The 23,378-nt window shown below is 40.4% G+C and overlaps 1 protein-coding gene across 1 annotated transcript in view; it reads left to right on the top strand.

Moving 5' to 3' along the window:
• LOC111845458 (NLR family CARD domain-containing protein 3-like) overlaps window positions 1-22,961 on the top strand; it is a 79,435-nt gene extending 56,474 nt beyond the window's left edge. The window contains exons 7-13 of the mRNA XM_072706800.1: window positions 14,474-15,618; window positions 16,078-16,251; window positions 18,193-18,366; window positions 20,297-20,470; window positions 20,599-20,772; window positions 20,887-20,933; window positions 22,271-22,961. Coding sequence (XP_072562901.1) covers window positions 14,474-15,618; window positions 16,078-16,251; window positions 18,193-18,366; window positions 20,297-20,470; window positions 20,599-20,772; window positions 20,887-20,933; window positions 22,271-22,803 — 2,421 coding nt within the window. The 3' untranslated portion in view covers window positions 22,804-22,961. The remainder of the gene's footprint in view (window positions 1-14,473; window positions 15,619-16,077; window positions 16,252-18,192; window positions 18,367-20,296; window positions 20,471-20,598; window positions 20,773-20,886; window positions 20,934-22,270) is intronic.
• Window positions 22,962-23,378: the final 417 nt, after the last annotated feature.

Genomic DNA, 23,378 nt, shown 5'->3' with positions numbered 1-23,378 from the left:
AGAGTGTTGCCCATATGGACACTGCACTCAAGTTTTTCATAGAAGATTTTTATGATTGTAATTATCTTAGGTGGGATTCTGTAGTACTAGAGTATCTTTCAAAGAATGTTATGATGGACACTATCAAATGCCTTCTTGAAATCGACAAAACTGATGTAAAGGGCTGTGTTCCATTCTAAGCACTGCTCTAGGATGTTTCGCAGTGTGCTTGTCTGATCCTGGAGTCAATGGCTGGCTCCATTCTGTTAAGGAGGACTCTGCAGAACACTTGGGATGGACAGAAGGCTGATTCCTCTCCAGTTGTCTCAGTTTTTGGCCTTTAGACCAGTCTTTGGGGATGGTATCACTTTTCCTGATGTTTTGGAAGAGATCAATAAGGACTTTAGTTGATGTTAAAATGTCAGCCTTCAGCATCTCCGCATGTATTGCATCCAGGCCACATGCCTTGCCATTCTTTAGGAATAGGACGGCAGTTTTGATCTCGGAAAGGTCAGGGAGGTTAATGTTAATATCTAGGATGTAGTCTGTTGTTGTGATGTTGGCAGGTTGTTTTGGCTCAGAATGACTGAGCACTTCCTGGAAATGTTGGACCCATCTGGCTGCTTGCTCATGCTCTGATGAGCAAATGTTGCCGTTCTCATCCCTAATGTGGGTGCTTTGGCTTGTGTGGTTTCCACAGAGTAGTTTGGTGATCTTATATACAGTCCCCAGGTTCCCAAAGGCTGCGGCCTTCTCTGCTTCCTTTGCCAGGCTTTCTGCAAAGGTCCTCTTGTCTCTCCTTACACTCCTCTTCACTTCTTTGTCCTTGTTTTTATAGGACAGCTTGGCTTTTTCAATGAGTTGTTGGGACTTGAGGCTTAATAGCTTTGCTTTTAGCTGTTTTCACTCCTCAATTTTCTGCCATGTGTAAGTGGATATCCATTCTTTGGCTCTTCTCTGTTTATAGCCTAAGACTTTTTGTGCTGTTTCAGAGTATATGTTTTGATGATGTTCCATTTGTGGTTTACAGAGATCACTTCTGTTGCAGAGGTAGCATCGTGCTAAAGCGGTTCTCCAGTTCCAGCACGAACTCCTTGTTTTTCTTTGGGTAATGGATGTAGGAATTAAAAGCTCAAATAAATTTTAATATTCTCCACCAATATGTTTGAATTAATTAAAGTTGAATTAATTATTATTTAATGCTGATTATTAATCAATTGTTATGCCGAATGGTCGGCTCCTCCAAACTCAATTGCGGTATCCCTGTGAGTCTGTTAATGTGAGACTTAAATGGGATTCACTAATTAGCAGTATCGCTTAGTAACCTGGGTTAGAAGGCTCGTCCAGCGAGCTGCATCACCAGGTAATGTACACGATTGGTAGCGAAGCTCCCCTCACGGCCAATGAGAGGGAGTCTCGCGATGTTTCAGGCGAGTTTGAGGTTCAGAGCGTGTAGCAAGATCGCACAGAGGCAGGAACTTAGTGTGAGTACTCAATGACGGAGGCTGAAGTTGTGTAAAAGACATGTATTTATTCCTAGCTAACACTACAACTAACATAAGACAGACATTACACCTAACAAACACAACAAATACGAAATAACGGAATAAAACAAACAATGTAATTATGAAAATGCAATGACCGGATAAAAACGAGTAACCTGAAATGGGAAATACTGTTCTGCAAAGCAAGCATAGTTTGTGGAAACACGACCCTAAAGTCTTATAGCAGGTTAAACAGAACAGCTTAAGTTGTTAGAATGAAAGGAAGTTGGTTTACTTGGTTGAAGAGTGGGGGGGGGGGTCTTGGCAGTTGATGGCAGAGCTGCTGAGCTGATGGCACTCAGGAAGGCGCGGCGTTTGGAGCAGTGGAGTGGAGTCCCTTTAGATTCTCTCTCCTGGTGAAGCTTTGTCTTGGGTGCTGTTCTCTGTTCAGCTGGGCCTTCACCGGAGGGTTCTTGTGGGCTTCTCTTCTCCCGGGCTGATGGTCTTATCTGCGCTTGATGATCTGTTTGCCCCGGCTGATGTTCTCCTTCGGGCTGGCGGTTATTCTCTGCGCTCCTTTGTTCTGAGATCCAGGTTTTTATGGTCTAAAGTTCATGAATAGGGATGACCAGGAATTCGACTCCTGGCCCAATGGCTGGCCATCCATTTGGTGGGCTTTCAGAAGGGGGTCTGTATCAGTCCTTTAGGGATTTATGGCCTGCCTGATTCTCCCTTTACTGATGATTTTCATTAAGCTGTTATAACTTTTGATACATCCACTTTTATGGTAATCACTGACCAGATTTGGAATCAGGGGTGATTAACAATCAGTTTGATACCAAACATGCCATACCAGCTTCACAGGTACATACCTCATACCATCTGCATTAATTGATTAAACAATTAATTATTGTATCTATGTGACTGATTCACATCAGTATAGGATACAGGTGTTTTGGGTTGCACCTCAACAGATGTTACACTTTGTGCAGATATTACATCGAATATTCCTATTACAAACAGCACATCTTATCCATAGATAGGCGTGGCCGTTAGTTTGTGGTAATATCAATATAAGTTGCACATCTGGAAACAACATATTTTGTTTGGTGTGGCTTGTGCCAATTCATCTTCTCCAGAATGGATAAGATACACCTTAATTCAGTTCTTTTAACATAGCATGGTAGAAACAAAGAAACTTGGTGACTGTCCACCAAGATCAGATAAGGACCACAAAGGAATGTTGGAAGAGAAGGGGGGGTTTTTAACAAAGCAGACACATTGATTACACGCACTTTCCAGATTCTTCTGGTATACCATGAGAACATACATACAATGGTAGCTATACCTACAGTATCTATTTATTTAAATTTATATGTGTTCAAGTGCAAAGGGGTGAAATAGGTGATACTCCGTGAACATGGTTATAAGGGTGGCACACAAAACACTAAGATTGTCTAAGGACACATACAAACATAACGTATCTGTATATTGAGACTAGTAGTCGTGAGTAAATCAATATACAGGGTATACAAAAGCCAAACTTAACTGAAATTTCCTTTAGGGTGTTCGTCTGTTGGGTGAGTGAGATGTAAGGCAGAATGTATGGGGAGGTGGTTGTGTGCCAAGTCGAGGGACCCCTGTTCGTGTCCACTCTGCTTGTCTGTAGGTCCCTAAATCTTTGGGCAATAAACGTTGGAGTGCTAGCCTCCCTGGTTATCTGTGTGTGTGTGTTTGTGTGTGTAACCCCCCTTTGGTGCCTCTCGTACCAGGCTCGGCCTTGTCTCAGGCCACCTGGAATTTAGGCCCTGTGATATGTGCATGTGTGATCCTACATGGAGCTTTGCGATATTTAGTATCTTCTGCTGCTGGCCTTGTGGCATAAACCTCTTCAGCTTGAGCTTGATGGTGGCAACGAGCAGGTAGTGGTCACTGTTGGTCTCTGCACCTCGATATGCTCTCACGTCTTGTAATGCCCTGCGCCACTTTCTATTGATAATGATGTGGTCAATCTGGTTGATGGTTCTTCCATCAGGTGACTTCCATGTGAGTTTGTGGATGTTCTTGTGTGGAAATATAGTTCCACCAATGACAAGGTTTTTGTTCAAACAGAAGTCAACAAGGCGTTCGCAATTGTTGTTTCTTGTGCCATGCCCATGCATGTGTGCCCATTGCCCTTTCATAGTTGGAATTGTAGGTTCCCACTTTGGCATTCATGTCGCCAGTTATCAGGAGCATGTTGTGTTGGGGTAACTTAGGCCCCGTTTACACTGCAGGTCTTGATGCCTAATTCCGATTTGTTGCCTATATCCGATTTTTTTGACCGTGTGTTTACACGGTCTTTTTAATTGTGACCCATATCTGATTTGTGTGTTTACACTTGCTATAATTTCGCGCATGCTCAACGGGGGTTTTTGCACGACACCGTAGCCAAGATGGACGAACGCGAAATTTGTTTTATGCTAGCTTTGCGATGTATGCGAAGTTCGCCGATTTTGAGGCGAAGAAGGAGGAAAAGGGCCATCATTGCAGCCGGCACATGTGCTTCAATTATTGTGTCCTCGACCATACAGAGGAATGTTTGGGTTCGAGAGAGATCTCAGGAATGGTGGGAGCATATTGTGACAGGCTTTACCAAAATTTTAGGATGAGCAAGACAACCTTTCACATGTTGTGTCAACGTTTGTCCACATTCCTCTCCTATGACGACACAACGTTTCGTCGGGCCATCCCTTTGCAGATGCGCGTCGGGGTTGCTCTCTGGTGGCTGGCAACAGGTGTGGGCTATCGCACGTTGGCCCACCTATTTGGGATCAGCAGCGCATCGGTGTGCCTGATAGTCAACGACTTCTGTCAAGCCATGCGAGACGAATTGTTGCGTGAGTACATCCAGCTTCCGCAGCTGAATGAGCTGCAGAACGTCATAAGAGGTTTCAAAACCCGCTGGGGGTTCCCTCAGTGCGCTGGGGCCATAGATGGGAGCCACATACCGGTGATCGCTCCATCTGAGGACCATACAGACTACTTTAATCGAAAGGGATGGCATTCCATGATTTTGCAAGCTGTCGTGGATCACAGATTTTGGTAAGGACAGCATTTAAAAAATAATTACACACACATTGTGAAATATATTGTTAAGCAGCCTTACATTTACATTTAGCCATCATCCTTAGTACAGCCTTTCCAGGTACAGTATATTATCTGTGCCTACCTTTTCATTTCAATAGTTTCACAAATATAAATGTTGGATGGCCTGGAAGTGTCCATGACTCCAGAGTGCTCAGGAACTCTGACATTTATGACAAGGCAGAAAGAGGACTGCTCTTTCCAAATGTGAGTTACTTTTCCATACAGTAAGCAGTAACATACTGATCAATTCTGATGTTCTAGCCATTACCCAGACATTATTCAATATTTTTACCATTTGTAATACACTGCACATTTCTGCTATTAAGATTTAGAATCATTATCTTTGTTATAGATCATGGTTCTCAAACTTTTTTATACCAAGTACCACCTCAGAGAATATTTGGCTATCCAAGTACCACCATAATGACCAGCATTAAAATACAGTAGTGTAGTATGCCTAATCATCTAATGTCATAATATAATTTTGTTTTTACTGTGCCAAAATATATTAAAAACTTGAACCCGAATTGTAAATACTCATGATCTGTATTTTTGATCTGTACATTGACTGCATTTTCTGATAATTTCACTCAGCTCACAGATGAGATCCAAGGCATACAGGTGCCCATTATGCTGCTGGGAGACCCAGCCTACCCACTTCGGCCATGGATCATGAAGGGCTACCCCGATACAGGAAACCTAACTGATGACCAGCGCTACTTCAACCAGAGGCTGAGCAGGGCTAGAATGACAGTGGAATGTGCATTTGGTCGCTTGAAAGGTAGATGGAGATGTCTAGCCAAACGTCTTGATGTTGACATAGCTTTGGTGCCCACTGTTATTGCTGCATGTTGCACACTACATAACATATGTGAGAAGCACAATGAAACATATGGTGAGGACCTCCCTGCAGCTGGCCCTCCTGAAGCAACAGGTGAAGATGGTGACCCAGTGGGTGCTGTGGACACTCAACCATTAAGAGTTCGAGAGGCACTGACCCAACATTTTGCTACACAGCGCTGAACATTGGAATACGGCAAATACCTTGCAATTACATGTTATTGTTTTGGATAATTTTACACTGTAGTGGTGGTGTACAATCCCACTCAAATTACCAAGTTATCTTGTGTAAATAAAAGACCACATTTATTCTTGGTGAATATGTATTTATTTCATCTGTATTCAGATGTAGGTCGAATGTTGAACAATGAAAGTGAACATGTTTATCTGAACTGTATTCAGATCTAGGTCAAATATTGACAAATGAAAGTGCATTCAACTCACAATTGATCGGAACAAAGCTAAACTTCTCTAGTTAGCTGAGATAGCTCAACTAAACATTGGCTACACATAATGATGAAACAAAAGGTTCCGAACATTCAATTCCCTGAGTACTGATAAATGCAAAAAGGGATGCTTTTTCAAAAGTATGAACAGCTGAGAAAACTAACTAAATGCAGTTCTTAGACTTAAACTGCTAGATTATCATTTCTAAACACTATCAGTTGTGGGTGTGGGGGATGATGCTGAAGACTGTTGAGGGCTGCCTGGGATGGGCTGAGAGTATGTGTGGCTCTGGTAAGAGGTAGAAGGTTGGGCATCATGGTGAAAGGAAGGGGTGTGTGTCTGCGGGTGTGAATGATGAGAGGACCCAGAAGAAGCATAACCTTCAAACCAGGTACGAAAGTTTGTAGCTTCACTTTGGTGAGGTGTAACTGTTGTGCGTGTTTGATCTGGGTGATAAGGTGCAGCATGTGTATGATCTGGGTGGAGGGGAGGAGGGCGTGTGTGATCTTTGTTGAAGTGATGAGCATTTGTATAATCTGGGTGGAAAGGTGGAGTGTGGGATTGATCTGGATAGAAGGGAGGTGGGCGTGTATGTTCAAACCAAGGGGGGTGCGCTTGATCTGGGAATGACCTTAGGACAGGAGGTCTGCTGGCAAGGAACTGCGTGAACATGCTCATCATACGTAACTCATGCGCATGCTGGGCAGCCTGCATTTTGAGCTGAAGCTCTGTGTCATCCGTCTGGGTTAGAGTACTGGCAAACTTCTGCGCAAACAGCTCCATTGTGGATTCCATCTTGTTTTTCCGTTTTTTCCGGGTTGAAGATGGACCTGTAAACAAAATTTTTTATTTATAGTTACAAAATTATGACATCAACTTTTTTTATGACTTACTTTTTTACTTTTTAACCATTGAAAACAATTATTTTAAAAGTGTACACACAATTACTGTCAAAATATAGTCAAACTCTACCAGTTACACCCTCCTGCTGGCGTGCACCAGTTGCTTCTCTGATGGATGAGGTAGGCCTTTTGTCACTTGAAAGGGCTGAGTCACTGATTGAGGTCTCAGGAGAATCATAGGGAACTTGAGGATCATCTGGATAAAAACAAATTCATTCTTGTCACATAAAAGTAACAACTAGAACAGAGAATTGTGCTATTTAATAGGTCAGTTTTGGATGTGTAATATATGAATAAAGCAAATTCAATTTCAAATGTATAATATGGATGGACATATTTTAGCCTAGGCTTTTGGTATAAAAATGTATACACACTACCAGTCAAAAGTTTTGAAATTGGAACAGTAAGAGTTTTATTGTTTTTTTTTTGCTTGTTTTTTTTTTGCCAGTCTCTTCTGCATGCATTTATTTGATCCAAAGAACAGCAAAAACAGTACAATTTTCACATATTTTTAGTATTTAAAATAACTATTTTCTACTTAAATATATATTTTTACTATCATTATTCAATTTAAAATGATCCTTCAGAAAACATTCTACTGATTTGCTGCTCAAAATTTCTTAATGTAAGAACTGGAGTAGAATTTTTAAATGTTTTGATAAATAGAAACTTCTGAAGAACAGCATTTGTCAGAAATAGAAATCTTTTGTAACATTCTAAATTTATCAATTTAAAGCATCCTTGATAAATAATACTTTTATTTTTATACACTATACCATCCAAACTTAGGAATGGTATAGTGTATAATGTTAAAAAAGCATTTTAATGCAGATAAATGCTGATCTTTAGATCTTTCTATTCATCAAGGAAACCTTAACAAATTATACTCATCTGTTTTCAACATATTAATAATAATAAATGTTTCTTGAACAGCACACCAGAATATTACAATGATTTCTGAAGGATCATGTGACACTGAACACTGGAGTAATGATGCTGAAAGTTCAGCTTTGTTCACAGAAATAAATTACATTTCAAAATATATTTAAATAGAACGCAGTTATTTTAATTAGTAACAATATTTCACAATATTACTGCTTTTGCTGTACTCTGGCTCAAATAAATAGAGAGCAGAATATAATTATTTGAAAAACATTAAAAATCGTATGTTCAAAAACTTTTGACTGGCAGTGTATAACGTTAATATAACCTGTAACATCAATGAACACATCACATTTTCCTATCTGCCAATAAGACGACAACGTGGGTTAGCAAACATTAATGTGAGCATGACAGTTCCTACCTGTAGAAATATCGGTGTCCTCCCTATCATGTGACTCTTCTTCGCGGGAACTGTCCAGAACATTTGTTGGTGTGACGCTGGGCTTGTCACCTAAAATTCTGTCCATTTGGTCATAAAATTGAAATGTGATTCGCCCATTACCGCTTTTACTGTTGTGGTCTTTCACCTCCTTGTACTTCGATTTAAGGGCCTTCACTTTTCGCTGACACTGGAGCCAGGAACGTCTGTAGCCCTTCTCCGTCATTGCAGCCGACATATCTTCAAAAACAGATTTGTTCCTGTAAGAACCTTTAATTTTTTCCTGAACTGATTCTTCTCCCCACAGGGTGAGAAGGTAGGCCATTTCAGGCACCGACCACTGCCCTACAGTTTCCTCCTCCATGTTTTGTGTGTTTGTTGAATGTTACGCTTGCACACGTACTTCCCACGTACTTTTCACGTACGCTTCACGTACGCAGTTCAATGACGTACAGAACGCAATGCCTCAGAAAATCCGATCTGCCTGTTTACATTACAGTCGCATTGGCCCATATCTGATTTATATCGGATTTATTTCCACATATGAATGAGGCCTGAAACCGATCTCGAAATATCCGAATGCATGCGTTTTTTTCCCGTTTACACTGTCACAGAACAGATCCGATCTGTGTCACATATGAGCAAAAAATCGGAATTAGGTCGCATTTAACAGACAGTGTAAACGGGGCCTTAGAGACTACCATTTGGAGCTGTTCATGCCAGTCCTCTTTGACCTCCTCCTCAGCCTCGTTAATTGGTGCATAGCACTGCAATATGGTAAGTTTGTATAACCTGGAGATGAGGCGAACTCGGATCAGCCTTTTGCTTACTGGTTCCCACTCCTGCAAGGTTTTCGCTTTCTTTTTGGAGATTATGTTGGCTACTCCATGTGTATGGGCGCTCTCATGGCCTGAGTGGAGGATGATGGATCCATCTTGTAGAACTTGGTGTCCAGAGCCCTTCCAGTGACTTTCACTAATCCCCAGAACGTCCAGGTAGCATCTATTCATTTCATGGAGGACTTGTGCTGTCTTTTGTCTGGCTACTCACCTAAGACCAATCTGTTAGGTTGGACCTGCTAGTCTCCTCCCAGCATAGCTTTTAGGGTCTTTGAAGCACACAAGCCTCTCCACCACGGCAAGGTTACATCACAAGGAGAAGAGTCAAAAAATAGTAAAAATTATTCTGAATAAATTGTGCATGTTACCTGGTTAACAAAAAAATGTATTCATTTCATCCAAGATGTGCCATGTAATAACTTCATTTTTGAATCACAAAATAAATCTAGAGACTAGTCTGCCTAAGTAAATCTATTTCAGAACCAATTTGGTCTTTATTTGTATTACACTATACTGATATTCAACCTCATAATTATATAAATTTATGACTCCATAGTAATTCATTTTAATCAATTTAAACATGGCATGTGTTTAGCTTTAATCACATTATGAAGCTCTCAACAATAATAATATATTGATAAGATGCAATAGTTACGCAATGTCTAATTTAAATTAAATGTTTTGCCAATTTAAAACAAAAACGTACTTTCAGAAAAAAAAACTATTTTTATGTGTACATCCAGGTGGCTCTACAGTCTGTTCAGCTTTGCTGGTTTAAAGTGAGAACAGAGCATGCAATGGTACACTGTAAAACCTGACTAGTTAGTTCAACTCAAACTGTTTGAGAAAAACGATTGGCTTAAAAGACATTTCTCCATCAGCAGCTTGTCAGTTACCGGAGGGCAGGTACTCTCCACACCCCCACCGTAGTACGAGGCTGATAATTCCCTGTCTGTAAATGAAAGTGAAAGATTTAAAGCCAGAGTCGCCATTTCAGCAAGGAACACAAATAAGATTCTGGAATAATATAAAGGTATTTGCATTGCAAGGTAAGATTATAGTTAACAGATACATCTAATAATAAAATAAGTATGTTTGACCTGAGACGTCGACAGTTATTTTTGATTAGGGTGGCCATCAGAGGCCAGTGATATATATGGGGGTTTAATACTTCCCAGAATAACTAGACGTTTATTGTAGTTCGATACACTGTAACTATAAGTGCATGGAATAAATATCATATTTTGTCGAATGTTAAGTGAATTAACACGTTTATATAGACTTATATTTAATAACTGAAGCCCAAATATGCGTTCGCCTTAAATACAGTGTTGCCTAAACATGGAGCGTGGGACACTAAAGGAATTAACAAGATAGTATTTTGAAGCTGGACGGCAAGGAGCCCCTAAAGTTCCATAGGGTGATTTTTTTTATCTTGTGCGCAAAAGTTATTTATCTTGATGGAACAAGATAACTTGTGCGCACAAGATAATTGACTATAAATTCGACTTCAGATAGCCTACAGAGCAGTACATGAGGACGGTACCATACTCGGGGTACTTTGATGGTGGGGGATTTGAACCAATAGCCTTCCAATCACAAATGCACATCCCTAACCATTAGGCCACCACTGGCACTGTTTAACAGGAAAAGCCTCATTATAAGACTGTCATTTAACAGATTTTTTCTGTATGTGTTTCTTTCATGTTCACAGCGGTCTCAGCAGGAATCATCTGCTCTGTATCAACACCAAAAAATGGAGGAACCTGCTTCTGAAATGACCCCCCCTGTGGGATATAAGGAGAGAGGAGCTGCTTCTGAAATGACCCCCCCTGTGGGGTGTAAGACAAAGGGGCCTGAGAGGTAACAGTGTTACAGGCCACTAGCATGCATGTCTCTGTGGGTCTATAGTCAGGCCATAAGGTAAAAGTAAACAGGGTTCCTAGCTAAGGCTGAGGGGCACATTAATATTTGTAGTTTAATAATAAAATACCTCAGCATTTTCCTTCTTTCCCCTTTGCTCCAAAATCAGCTAGTTCTGCTATTTTAGAGGCAACCATCACATCATTCCTCCTACCCAAAATCACCACATATCGTTAAGTGGTAGAGAACAAATAAATATACAAACTTGAAAAAAGGAACAACAGCCAAATCTAGTGATGGAGGCTGTAACAGCGATAACCAAACCTTTCATATAGGAATCTTAATTTTAGTTCACACAGTTTATTTCACATGAAATCTAACTGTAAACAAGCCTGTTTGCATGAAGAGCTTCACAGCAGGTTAAGCAACTGAAGATGTAACATGATGCTGCTCACATTATATGAATTATATTTCTATAATGAGGATTTGTTTCCTCTCACCATCCACAGTGTCCTGATGGAGAGAGCAGGCTCACCTGCACCCAGCTGTGTTTCCATGAAGAGTGACTGGTCAATGGAGCACCCACTCCTCTTCAGAAAGGGACATTTTCCTACAGATCAAAGGTAAATATGCATTTAAGGAAACACTCAGACTCTCAGCCAAAAGGCATGCAGGCAAATACAAAGAAGAAAAGTCATTTTATAATTAATGCATTGTTTTTGAATTTTCACAAATCCAATTGTCTTTAAGAATTTAAGTTTAGTCTGTATTCCATATAAATTGCATCTGAGGTAAAAGGATGAGGACTTCTGTACAAAGACTTGACCTCCTGTGAGTTGGAATTTAAAATTAATGAATTGAAAATTGCATTTAAAACTTCAATTCTCAGCATAACGCTTAAAAAAGCAGGCTGACCTGCACACTGCTGTATATCCATTAAGAAAGACTGGACAACAAATTGTCTTCTTCTGGGACCTATGTTTGTGTTTTAGTTGTTTGATGTCTAGTATAGTTCTTTATGTGTGACAATTACACATGGTGCTGACATAACTGTGTAATTAATATTACACCCATTAACTGTTGTTGGAGGTATTAGCTTATTTTAGTTGTACCAGTTTGATTTTATCGGCCCAAAAGTACAGCATTTCCTTCTGATTTAGATGTGATTACTTCAATTAGTCATTAAAGTTTTTGACAAACTCAAAAGTGCTATTGTAATCAATTACGTAAGAGTCTCCCCCTTTGTTCGTTTTTTTTTCTTTTTTCTCTCTCTCTCTTTCCTTCCTTCTCTTTAATCTCTCTCTCTACCTCTTTTCTTCACTCATTTTCCTAATCTATCACTCCCTTCCGGGCAGCACGGCAACTGGAATATTTTACATGTAATAAATAAAATACAATAAATATACGAATAAAAAGAAATTGACCAACATGAAGGGCCTATACAGAGTTTATAGAGAGTTTACCCTCATGGTAAAGCAAATATGTCTGACCATTCAGACCATTATTCTGCTTGCGAAAGCTGCCGGACAGGACACATTAAAAAAAAATAAAAAATTACGTAAGAGTTTTTAATTGAAAGGAGGAAATATTTTTTACATTCCATCCGTAAATTAAGCATGGACATAAGATAAACACTATTGTCTCGTTTCCACCAACGCAGTGCCGGTGCCAATCCAGAACTGATTCCACCACAAAAAACTAACCCTGGGCCAGAAAAAGCTCTTCATGCAAACAGGCTTGTTTACAGATCAAAAAAAAAAAAAAAAACTGAATTCATATGAACCTTAACTTTACTCTCACTTCCACATTCATAATATTTCTGTTCCATTCTTATTTTGAAATTGGTGGAAACGCTGGCAGCTTCTCAAAATGCACCAAGCAAGAACCTGCCCAGCATCGGCGCCAGCATTGACTCCGTGTTGGTGGAAACAAACCATATTTTGCATCTTTTTAAGGTCTATTGTTGCTGTTCTTATACTCCAGGCTAGTGTGTACCTCACTGTCAAAATGTGTTTGGGAAAATGCTGATATTGAGTTTCCTGTCAAAGACCATCATAAATTCAGGCTAATTACACAGTTTGTTGACTAGGGATGTTGAATCAAATGCTGTTAATTTGCTCTGCTAATCAAGGTGAAATCTGTTTGAAAATCAAAATCAAGTCACTGGGTACAAAGGGCTACATATCAAACTGTCTGTCCTGCCTGCTGTGTCTCTGTGTGGTGGAGCAGGATATCACTGGTTCTCTTCTGCTGTAAGGAGAAGATTGATATTATGAAGCCGCCCTAATGAGTAAAGCTTAAAAAGGCATCTTACATCTTTTCCAATTAAAATACATCACTAGATTATTCTTTGTCGGCAGCAAGAGCACTTTTAATGGGGACCATGACAGACTTTCTGTTACACTTGTTTAGATGATTTGAGGTCTTCATATTTCTGCCTTATTCACAGAGACCAAATGGAAGAATGCAGTTCAGATCTACAGGAGAAACCGGATTTATCTTCCATATTGAAGGTATACATTTATTGCCGATATATATTTTCTGAAGTGTTGTGTGAATTGGCTTATATTTTATACAGCTGTAGAGTAAGAAACTAATAATGTCAAAGGAAAGATATTCAAACCTACGACTCTGAAATGAAACTACTGTATGAAAAGGTTTGGCGCAAGTAGCAATAATTAACTGTGACTGTGTATTTTAGTCACTAGAGGAAAATGCTGTAAGGTTCCTGAAGGATGAGCTGAAGAAGATCACCAGGTACCTAGATGAGAATTACCTAGAATGCTCTGAGCTTCAACTGGATTTGGACAATGACCTGGACAGTGATGGTCAGATGCAGAAGACCTGTGGTAGAGAAGGAGCTCTGAAGATCACACTTTACATCCTGAGGACCATGGAGCACAAGGATCTCGCTGACAGGCTGGAGACGAGTAAGAGCTGAATCTCATTCTGTGTGTGTTTATTTTGCCACAGAAAAAATATTATATGACAAAATAGTGTTTTAAATTCCAGTTTATCGTTTAATTTGATTTATGTTTGCTTGTGTGGAAAAAATGTTTTTTTGCATTTACCTCTCATTTCATTTCAGGGCATCTTCTGTCATGTCAGCGCAGAATCAAACGTACCCTAAAGAAGAAATGTGAGTGTGTATTTGAAGGGAAAGCTAAGGAAGGACAGCCAACACTTCTCAGTGAGATTTACACAGAACTCTACATAACTGAAGGTGGGACTGGAGGAGTCAATGATGAACATGAAGTGAGACAGATTGAAACAGCATCCAAGAAAAGACTAACAGAAGATACTACAGTGAAGTGCAATGATATATTTAAACCCTTATGTGAGCAGAAGACACCTATCAGAACTGTACTCACTAAAGGGGTGGCAGGTATCGGGAAAACAGTCTCTGTGCAGAAATTTATTCTCGACTGGGCAGAAGGAAAAGCAAACCAGGATGTTCACTTCATATTTGCTCTTCCTTTCCGGGACCTGAATTTGATTAAGGATGAATACAGTCTGATTGAACTGCTTCACTACTTTGTCCCTGATCTCAAATCAGTTAAATCCACTGAGCTGTTAAGGTGCAAAATCCTATTTATTTTTGATGGCACAGATGAGTGTTGCCTGCCTTTAGACTTTCAGAACAATGTCAGCTGTTTTGATGTAACAAAGAAAACATCACTGGATGTTCTGTTGACTAACCTCATTAAGGGGAATTTGCTCCCATCCGCTCTCCTCTGGATAACCTCCCGACCAGCAGCAGCCAATCAGATACCTCCTGAGTGTGTCCACCGAGTGACAGAGATACAAGGGTTCAATGATGCCCAGAAGGAGGAGTATTTCAGGAGGAGATTCAGTGATCAGAGCCTGGCCAGCAGGATTATCACACATGTGAAATCATCAAGGAGCCTCTTCATCATGTGCCACCTACCTGTGTTCTGCTGGATTTCAGCCACTGTCCTTGAGAGGTTTTTTAGCGAAACTGATAGGGGAGAAATTCCAAGCACTCTGACTGAAATGTACACACACTTCCTGATCTTTCAGACAAGTTTAAAAATTGACAAGTACACGAAAAACAGTGAAACTAAGTCTAATAAATGGTTTGAATATGGTAATGAGTTCCTGTTAAAACTGGGTAAACTGGCTTTTGACAACCTTGAGAAAGGCAATCTCATATTTTATGAGCAAGATCTGACAGAGAATGACATTGAAGTCAGTGAAGCTTCAGTTTACTCTGGAGTGTGTACAGCCATCTTTAAAGAGGAATATGGGTTGTATCAGGAGAAGGTGTACTGCTTTGTGCATCTGAGCATCCAGGAGTATCTCGCTGCTTTATATATGTTTCTAACAAACTTATTAGTTGACCTGCTGAAGACTACAGTGGATCAGGCATTAATGAGCAAGAATGGACACTTGGACCTCTACCTCCGCTTCCTCCTGGGCCTCTCAACAGACTCCAGTAAGACTCTTTTGCAAAGGCTACTGGGACAGAAAATAACCAGTTCAAATAACATTGATGAAACAGACAAATACATCAAGGAGAAAATACAGGACAATTTATCTCCAGAAAGGACCATCAACCTGTTCCACTGTCTGAATGAACTAGGTGACAATTCTCTAGTAGAGGAAGCACAGAAGTACCTGAATTCAGGACGTCTTTCAGCAGAAGACCTCTCACCTGCACAGTATTCAGCTCTGGCCTTTGTGTTACTCATGTCAGATGAGGAGCTGGATGTGTTTGATCTGAAGAAATTCATCAGATCAGATAAGGAGCATTGGAGGCTGCTGCCTGTGGTCAAGACATCTAGGACAGCTCTGTAAGTGAGGATGTGAAAATATATCTTGGCTGGCAGTAACAGATTAACCCTGTTTAAAATGTGTAAAATATACATTTTATTTCTTTTTGTGGATTAATACCTGGGCTGGATTTGTTTTTTTTTTTTTTTTTTTTTTTTGATAATCTGGACCCCAGATTTTATAATGACTGAGGGTAGTGATGTAGTAAAAAACAAAGTGACATTCCCATGACCACCCAGTGTGAATCCTGACCTGCTATAGAAACAAAGAGGGCTCTTTATCTGGAGGGTTTATGAGTGAAATGATACTTTATTTGGAAGTACAGATACATTGGAATGCTTCTCTTCTCACTCTCCATGAGAGACACTTAGGGGTCACCATTATGAAATAGTATTTAGCTTAGGGGTCACAGCACAGGGTCAGCTGACATCCAGCAGCCCTGGAGCTGGGGGTTAATAATAACACGGCTCCTTTTTCAGCCTGAACAGCTGTAATCTCACAGAGGAATGCTGTGAGGAGCTGGCTTCAGCTCTCAGATCAAACTCCTCACACCTGAGAGAGCTGGACCTGAGTGACAATGACCTACAAGATTCAGGAGTGAAGCTGCTCTCTGCTGTACTGGGGGATTCACACTGTAAACTGGAGGTACTGAGGTCAGTATTACTGGGTATTCCATACTGTAAACTGGAGTAACTGAGGTCAGCATTACTGGGTATTCCACACTGTAAACTGGAGTTATTGAGGTCAGTATTACTGGGTATTCCTCACCGTAAATTTAATCTATAGCTGTCCAAACATTACCATAATACTATAAAGCATTTTATATCAAAGAAACCCAAATCAAGCGTTGCCTGTTTTAAAATAATTCACCCAATGATACATCCTTTTATTTTTAGTACCTGCTGCATGGGCACCTTCCTGTGTCACATCAGCTGCTTGTCAACTATGAGAGAGGAGTCACTCCTGTAATCAGCTCTCACTGTACTGTACAGATCTGTGTGGACCACAGCGTTTAAAATGTCTGCATTGTCTCTCAAACAATATAAATACAAAACAATACATGTATCAGCCAGGCTGGAATGAGAACTAACACAGCCTGACAGGCCTGCATTAGCTACTGGGGATGTTCACATCTCCTCCTTTCAGAATTACTAGTCAGTTTGGGGAAACCTGCCAGTAAGATGGCTGACGACTGCAGTGGAAGCTGTTTCATTGGTCTGAATATGATACAGAAGGATTCACATATTATTTTCACATTGCTTATCAAAATTATAAATCTGAACTTATTGACATTGTCACCACTTTATGTAAAGGCTGAAATGAAAACAGTGAAACAATGTCAGCTATATTTTGTGTGGAAAAGAAAGGGAACTGTTTTAAGAAAATGAATTAAAAACTTTTAGGTCTGTCCAGAGATACAATAGGGGTGTGTAAGCTTTTGACAGCCACTGTACACATATTCACCTGCTGCCAGTGATTTCACAGCTAGAACTGACAGACCCTGTACCCCCCCTCTTCTTGAGGTGATCATCAGTGACTCTCCTAGACAGTCAGATGGGGGTGATTCCCAGCTCTGTTATGATCGTGGTTCTGGATGTGAAGGTTAATCTTTCCCAGGTTAGTCCCCTGTGGTGGGTAAGGAGACAAGAGACACAGGGTTGCAGTGGACACCCCCAAAGGGGCAGTGTTTCTTTTAGGGGTGAAGAGGGTACATTTAGAAGAGCCAGCTTAAGGGCAGCCAGAGTGTGGAGGCTATAGCTCCTTGCTCACGCAGCTGGGCCCGGCTCCTTGGCCAATGGCTGAGCTGGCGGGAGGCGGCAGTACCTTCCCGGGTGGTCATCCTGCAGGCGGTCTGTGTTCAGAGAGACAGAGAGTGACGACAAGCAGGCTGCTCACCAGTCATCCTCTAACCTTCCTGCCCATGATGCAGGCTTTGAGCCATGCTGGGGGAGGCGATCCCACCCCCTCTCTGGGGCTATTATCAGCTGTCGGCCGCCTCCTGTTGGCATTCCTCACTTCCTCACGGTGGTTCTGTATCTGACCGTGGGGATCTTGTGGTGTCTGTCCAGAGTGGTGCTGATCGTTCCCCTTTGGGGTTTAGCTGACTTTCTTGCACCTGTGATGTCACACTGTTTGCTCTTGGCATCACTCCAGAGCCTCATCCTCTCTGACATCAGTGCTCTTCTTGTGGCAGGACTGTGGATGAAGGAGTCCAATTGTAGTAAGTTTTATGCAGTGGGTCACTGTTACTGGATGGTTTAATTTTTAACTGAGCTGACCATTTATGTCTGTTACTACTCAGTCACTGAGAGTAAAAGGTGACCTTCAGTGGACAGTGTGTGGTGGCTGCAGGATCAGAGGCACACAGACAAACCTGTGTGTAGAATATTTCCCCTGAATGGTAGCTATTTATCAGGAACATGGAGAACAGGGATGGAGGAAAATAGGGAGGTGCTGAGGGATGTTTAGTCTGAGAGATCCAGGCCAGTCGCTGGTCACAGTCAGGCCGTGGCTTTGGGCACGTCAGCACTGGCATTTTTACAATTTGCTGCCACCTGTACTTTGTCCAACATTTTCTGATTTCCTTTCTGCAGGTTGTCAGGCTGTAAAGTCACAGAAGGAGGCTGTTCTTCCCTGGCTTCAGCACTGAGGTCAAACCCCTCACAGCTGAGAGAGCTGGATCTGAGCTACAATCACCCAGGAGACTCAGGAGTGAAGCTGCTCTCTGCTGTACTGGAGGATCCCAGCTGTAAACTGGAGAAGCTGAAGTGAGTAGAGAATGAACTCAAACTTCTTTGTAAACTTCTAAGAACATTTTGTACACCAAGGTAATTAAAAAACACTTTACAGAAAAGAGAAATAAAGTACATGAAGTAAAAACAGATAAAGTAAAAGCGCAGGAATAAATATGAAAATGAGAAATTAAAAGAACATACAACAATTAATAACAGATATTAAAAGTGACAAAGTGCCAGACACATCAATTCTGATGACATAGTCAACCATTGAACTGTGGCCTGTGATGCTGTGGTGCCAGTTGCACTTATGAATACCACTATGGTGTTTGTTATGGACAGACTGTGTTTCGCACAGGAGTCCAATAATAGAGCACCGCACTGGTTCAGATCACCCATGCTGTTCCTCCCAGTCACACCCCTCCAGGTTTCACTGTCGCAACCCATATGAGCATTACAGTCTCCCAGTAAACAGTGGAATCCCCAGAACGGGGTACCTTCCTGCACCCCATCCAAGATCTCCAAGAAGAACCCACTGATATAATACCACACTGTCATGGCTGAGAGCCGACCATTGTGGTTCTAACCATTATTAATGGTAATTAAAGATAATCATGCCATTACTTTAGCTAAATACTATTTCATAATGGTAATGGAATGTATTTGACATTATTAATTTTTTTTTACTTCAGTTAGTTTTGGATGCAATCGTGTTATTTTGTTTTATTGTGTTATTCTTTTGTTTTATTGTTGTATCTCATCACTTTATGAAAATCCTTTCTTATACTTTTAATTTTACTTTTTAATTTCAGTAATATCTCTGCTACAGAATACAGGGCCCTCAAGTCTCATGCATTGACCGTGAGACACACCCATTTCAAACAGGTCACACACACACACACACACACACGCCACACCTTGTGTTTCTCATGCTGAGCAGTAATGGATTACGCCCACCAAGGTATCCTGTTATAAAGAATTAATGGACGCTACTCAGGCAAACGGAGTGGAGTTTTCTGCCGAGTTCATAACTGTTCATAATTGTCCTGAGTTATACAGAGTTAATAGCCAGCTACCAGCCAATCAAAAAATAGCATGTGTTGTTTCCAGGTAAATTCCAAAATATTTCATGTATTAATTTATTTTTATCGGTTGTATATAGAAACAACAATGACAAATAAACAAATACATAACAACTTCCATCATGTATGACCGAGCTTATTAAAAAAAAACATTACTTTGTGTAAGGTTTGTAGTTAACCTTTAATTTGAAAACTTTTGTGCTGACAGTCTTTATTATCTTTACCTATAGGTTTGTAGTCTTTATTATGTTTATTAAAAAGTCTTTATTAAAACAAGCATATCTTCTAAAAGTCTAGCATTTTTGCTCACTGCTTCCCCTGCAAAAAGAAAAATGATACAGCACAGCTATCTACACATGCCTTTCAAAAATGTATTAATGTATTTTAAATGCATTCTAAAAGTATCCTTAATACCTTAGTACCCTTAATGCATTCATGGCAATGTATTCAGTATTAAGCCATCACTACTTTTTCAAATTATTTTGCCCAACCTTGTAAACAAACACAAACAGCTTCTTTTTTCTTCTCCGTACTTCCTTATATCCCACAAGTCTATCAGCCGTCAAACCATGTTAGACGTAATTAAGCAGTAAAGCAGGAAACCAGTCATTCTTAGCTCACGGTTTGTGTCAGTTAGCAGAGCTAATAGACAAAGAAAAGTGACAATTATGTTGCAATTTAGAACTTAAATACGTATGCTGAGTTTAACAAAAGTTTTAGATAAATATATAATTGACACCAATCAAAACTAGGGTGATTATTAAAATGCTTTTTAGATGCTGTACAATAAATTGTCTTTAAAAATCTCTTTGTGGACTTTAATGTAACATACAGTGAACCAGTGCAAAAAAGTGGTTTTATAAGTGTTTCATTTTCTGAAGGGTGGACCGGTGTGAACTTACAGAGAAATACTGTGAGGCACTGGCTTCAGCTCTCAGTTCAAACCCCTCACACCTGAGAGAGCTGGACCTGAGTGACAATGACCTGCAGGATTCAGGAGTGAAGCTGCTCTCTGCTGGACTGGGGGATTCACACTGTAAACTGGAGATGCTGAGGTCAGTATTATTAGGTAATCCACACTGTAAACCGTAATTATTGGAAGAAGTTACATTTACGTAAAAGTAATTCTTGCATTGGTCAGGTGATCTCATTCATCTGAGAGTTTTTTTCTGTTTCTCTGCAGGCTGTCAGGCTGTAGAGTCACAGAGCAAGGTTGTTATTCCCTGGCTTTGGCTCTGACGTCAAACCCCTCCCACCTGAGAGAGCTGGACCTGAGCTACAATCACCCAGGAGACTCAGGAGTGAAGCTGCTGTCTGCTGTACTGGTGGATCCCAGCTGTAAACTGGAGAAGCTGAAGTGAGTACAGAGTGTGTGTCTGACACGCTACAGATACTTATGCATGTATGTGAAGAAGAGGCACCAATAAATAAATGGATACAGCAGCACTATGTCATTCTGCTTCTCTTATAGTGTGGACCACAGTGGAGAGTGCAGGACCAGACCAGGCTTACAGAAATGTAAGTGTGTTTGCAGGTTTTTATTAATAATACCATTAATACTACTTGATGAATGTATTTCATATACATTCAGTTATTGTGATGAGTGTGTTTTTTGCCCTGTATGTAGATGTATTTCAGTGTTTGTGTTTAGGTGAGTTTCTGTGTGTGTGTCATTTAGAACAACATTCAAAAGAGAAAAACAAAACAAATATCACCAAAAACACTATTAATTCATTTTCAGTTTTTTTTTTTTTTAAACTACCACGCAATGTTTTCAGAAGTTTCGTAATTAGCGTATGCATTCGTTATTATGAACCATTGTATTTAGCCTGAATTTTTGATATAAGATGCTGTACGGCAGTCTGTTTGTAAGTACGAACTATCCATCAATCTCTAACATTTCTATGTTAGAAAAAGAATGTTTCAAAGTTTCATTATTAGTTTCTTTTTTAAGCATGACTAAAATAGTTTCCTTTCACCAGTATCCTCCTGAGACCCATGGTCCTTCAATTTTAGGTTATTTGCCTTTGGAGGAAATAAGACGTCTTACAATTTAGATTTTTTCAAATGTATGATACCACTCTTGGGGTAAACCAGTGAGAATCCACTCTGAAGCACCGTGCAAATTGCCATGTGTTCCTAATGACAAGACCAAGACTGGTAATAAAACTAGCCTCTCAGCAGGAGTGTTAGTGTACCAGCAGTGCTTATTGACACAGATAATAAAGCTTGTTAGAATGCATAACGTAATTATTTAACAGGGCTCAGAGAAGGTGAGAGCTCCCCTAGTGGCTACAGGAGTGCATTTTCCCTAAAACAGATATAATGGATGGAGGCCTTACTGATTTTAGACCACAACTAGGGATAGAAGAACAAATCATATTATTTTGCTCTTTTAATATTCAGATTATTATTGGGCTTAAATTTTAGTTCTAGGATGGTATGTCATGGATATTAGTCTCTACCACATTTTGATGCTATGAATCTGGGCCTTTTTTTTTTTAATGCTTCAGTTGATGTATGCCAGGTGGTCTGAGTAGTATAGCAGCTCTGCTAGGTGTCTGATCCTAAAGGAATGTACATTGGTTCCGTTCCATGTGATAAATACATGTAATGCTAAGACTTTTCCAGGAAGGTAGTCTAGCTCGGACTTGTAGCTCAGATTTAAATGTAACACTGATTTAGTGAGAATTATATAAACGCCATGCAGTGTGAATTTAACACTGGCAAATTTGATGTGTGAATTCCCATTTTCTCGGGAAGCTGTGCTATTTTTGTATTGTACAGAAAAATAAAGTACAGGCTAAAACGCTGCTCTGCCTGATGGTATTAGTGGCTCTTCCTCCTGCTTACAGACTCCTGCCAGCTGACACTGGACCCCAACACAGCACACAGACGCCTGTCTCTGTCACAGGCAAACAGGAAGGTGACATGGGGGGCAGAGGAGCCATATGCTGATCATCCAGAGAGATTTGACCGTTGTTACCAAGTTCTGTGCAGAGAGAGTCTGACTGGTCGGTGCTATTGGGAGGCTGAGTGGGGTGGAGCTGGAGGCAGGATAGGAGTGACTTATAAAGGAATTGGGAGGAAAGGACAGAGTGCAGACTGTGCGCTTGGAGCCAATGACAAGTCATGGATTCTGATCTGTGATCCTCACAGTTACTCTGTCCTGCAAAATAATAAACAGACTGTCATGCTCATAGTGCCCTCAGGTTCCCGCAGAGTAGGAGTGTATCTGGACTGGGAGGCTGGTGCTCTGTCCTTCTACAGAGTCTCCTCCGATGGACTGACCCTCCTGCACAGGGTCACCTCCTCATTCACTGAGCCCCTCTGTCCAGGGTTTGGGCTTTATATAAACTGCTCAGTATCACTGTGCATACTGGGATAGCTCACTGTGTGCTCGAGGAATCATTTTTTACTATATGACAGCGTGACGTGTTGCTGGTTCTCCAAGGTAAATGTCTGGTTTTTATCATGAATAATCCCGTTTTACTCTGAAATATATGTTAGACAAAAATAAATGACTGGGTTTAGTGAGTATGCAAAATAAACATTCAAAATAACTGGTTTTCTTTCTGAGTAAAATGAACCAGCAATTATGTAATCCTGATGCGTGGGGGGCTTTCCCCCTCTCCTGTATATGTTCCTTTTATACATTTAGGTATATATATATTGTATTTCCTACCAGGATAAAGGCGATCTATTGTATCTTATTGATGTCCTAGTTCAGTGGTGTCCAAAGCATAACTGTGTAACATAATCAAAGCGCTTTCTCTGGTAAATTAAAATAATAAATTCACTTTACTACTTACAACTGAAAATAATTAATTAGTCAACATATGTAATAATTAGGGGTGTAACGGTTCACAAAAATCACGGTTCGGTTCGATACGACACAGTGGTGTCGCGGTTCGGTATGTTTTCGATACAGCAAAAATAAAAAAAATGCCAGATAATTTCTTT

This window comes from Paramormyrops kingsleyae, chromosome 24, assembly GCF_048594095.1.
Source record: "Paramormyrops kingsleyae isolate MSU_618 chromosome 24, PKINGS_0.4, whole genome shotgun sequence".
In the NCBI taxonomy this organism is placed as follows: domain Eukaryota; kingdom Metazoa; phylum Chordata; class Actinopteri; order Osteoglossiformes; family Mormyridae; genus Paramormyrops; species Paramormyrops kingsleyae.
This window is presented reverse-complemented; position numbering and strand designations above follow the sequence as displayed.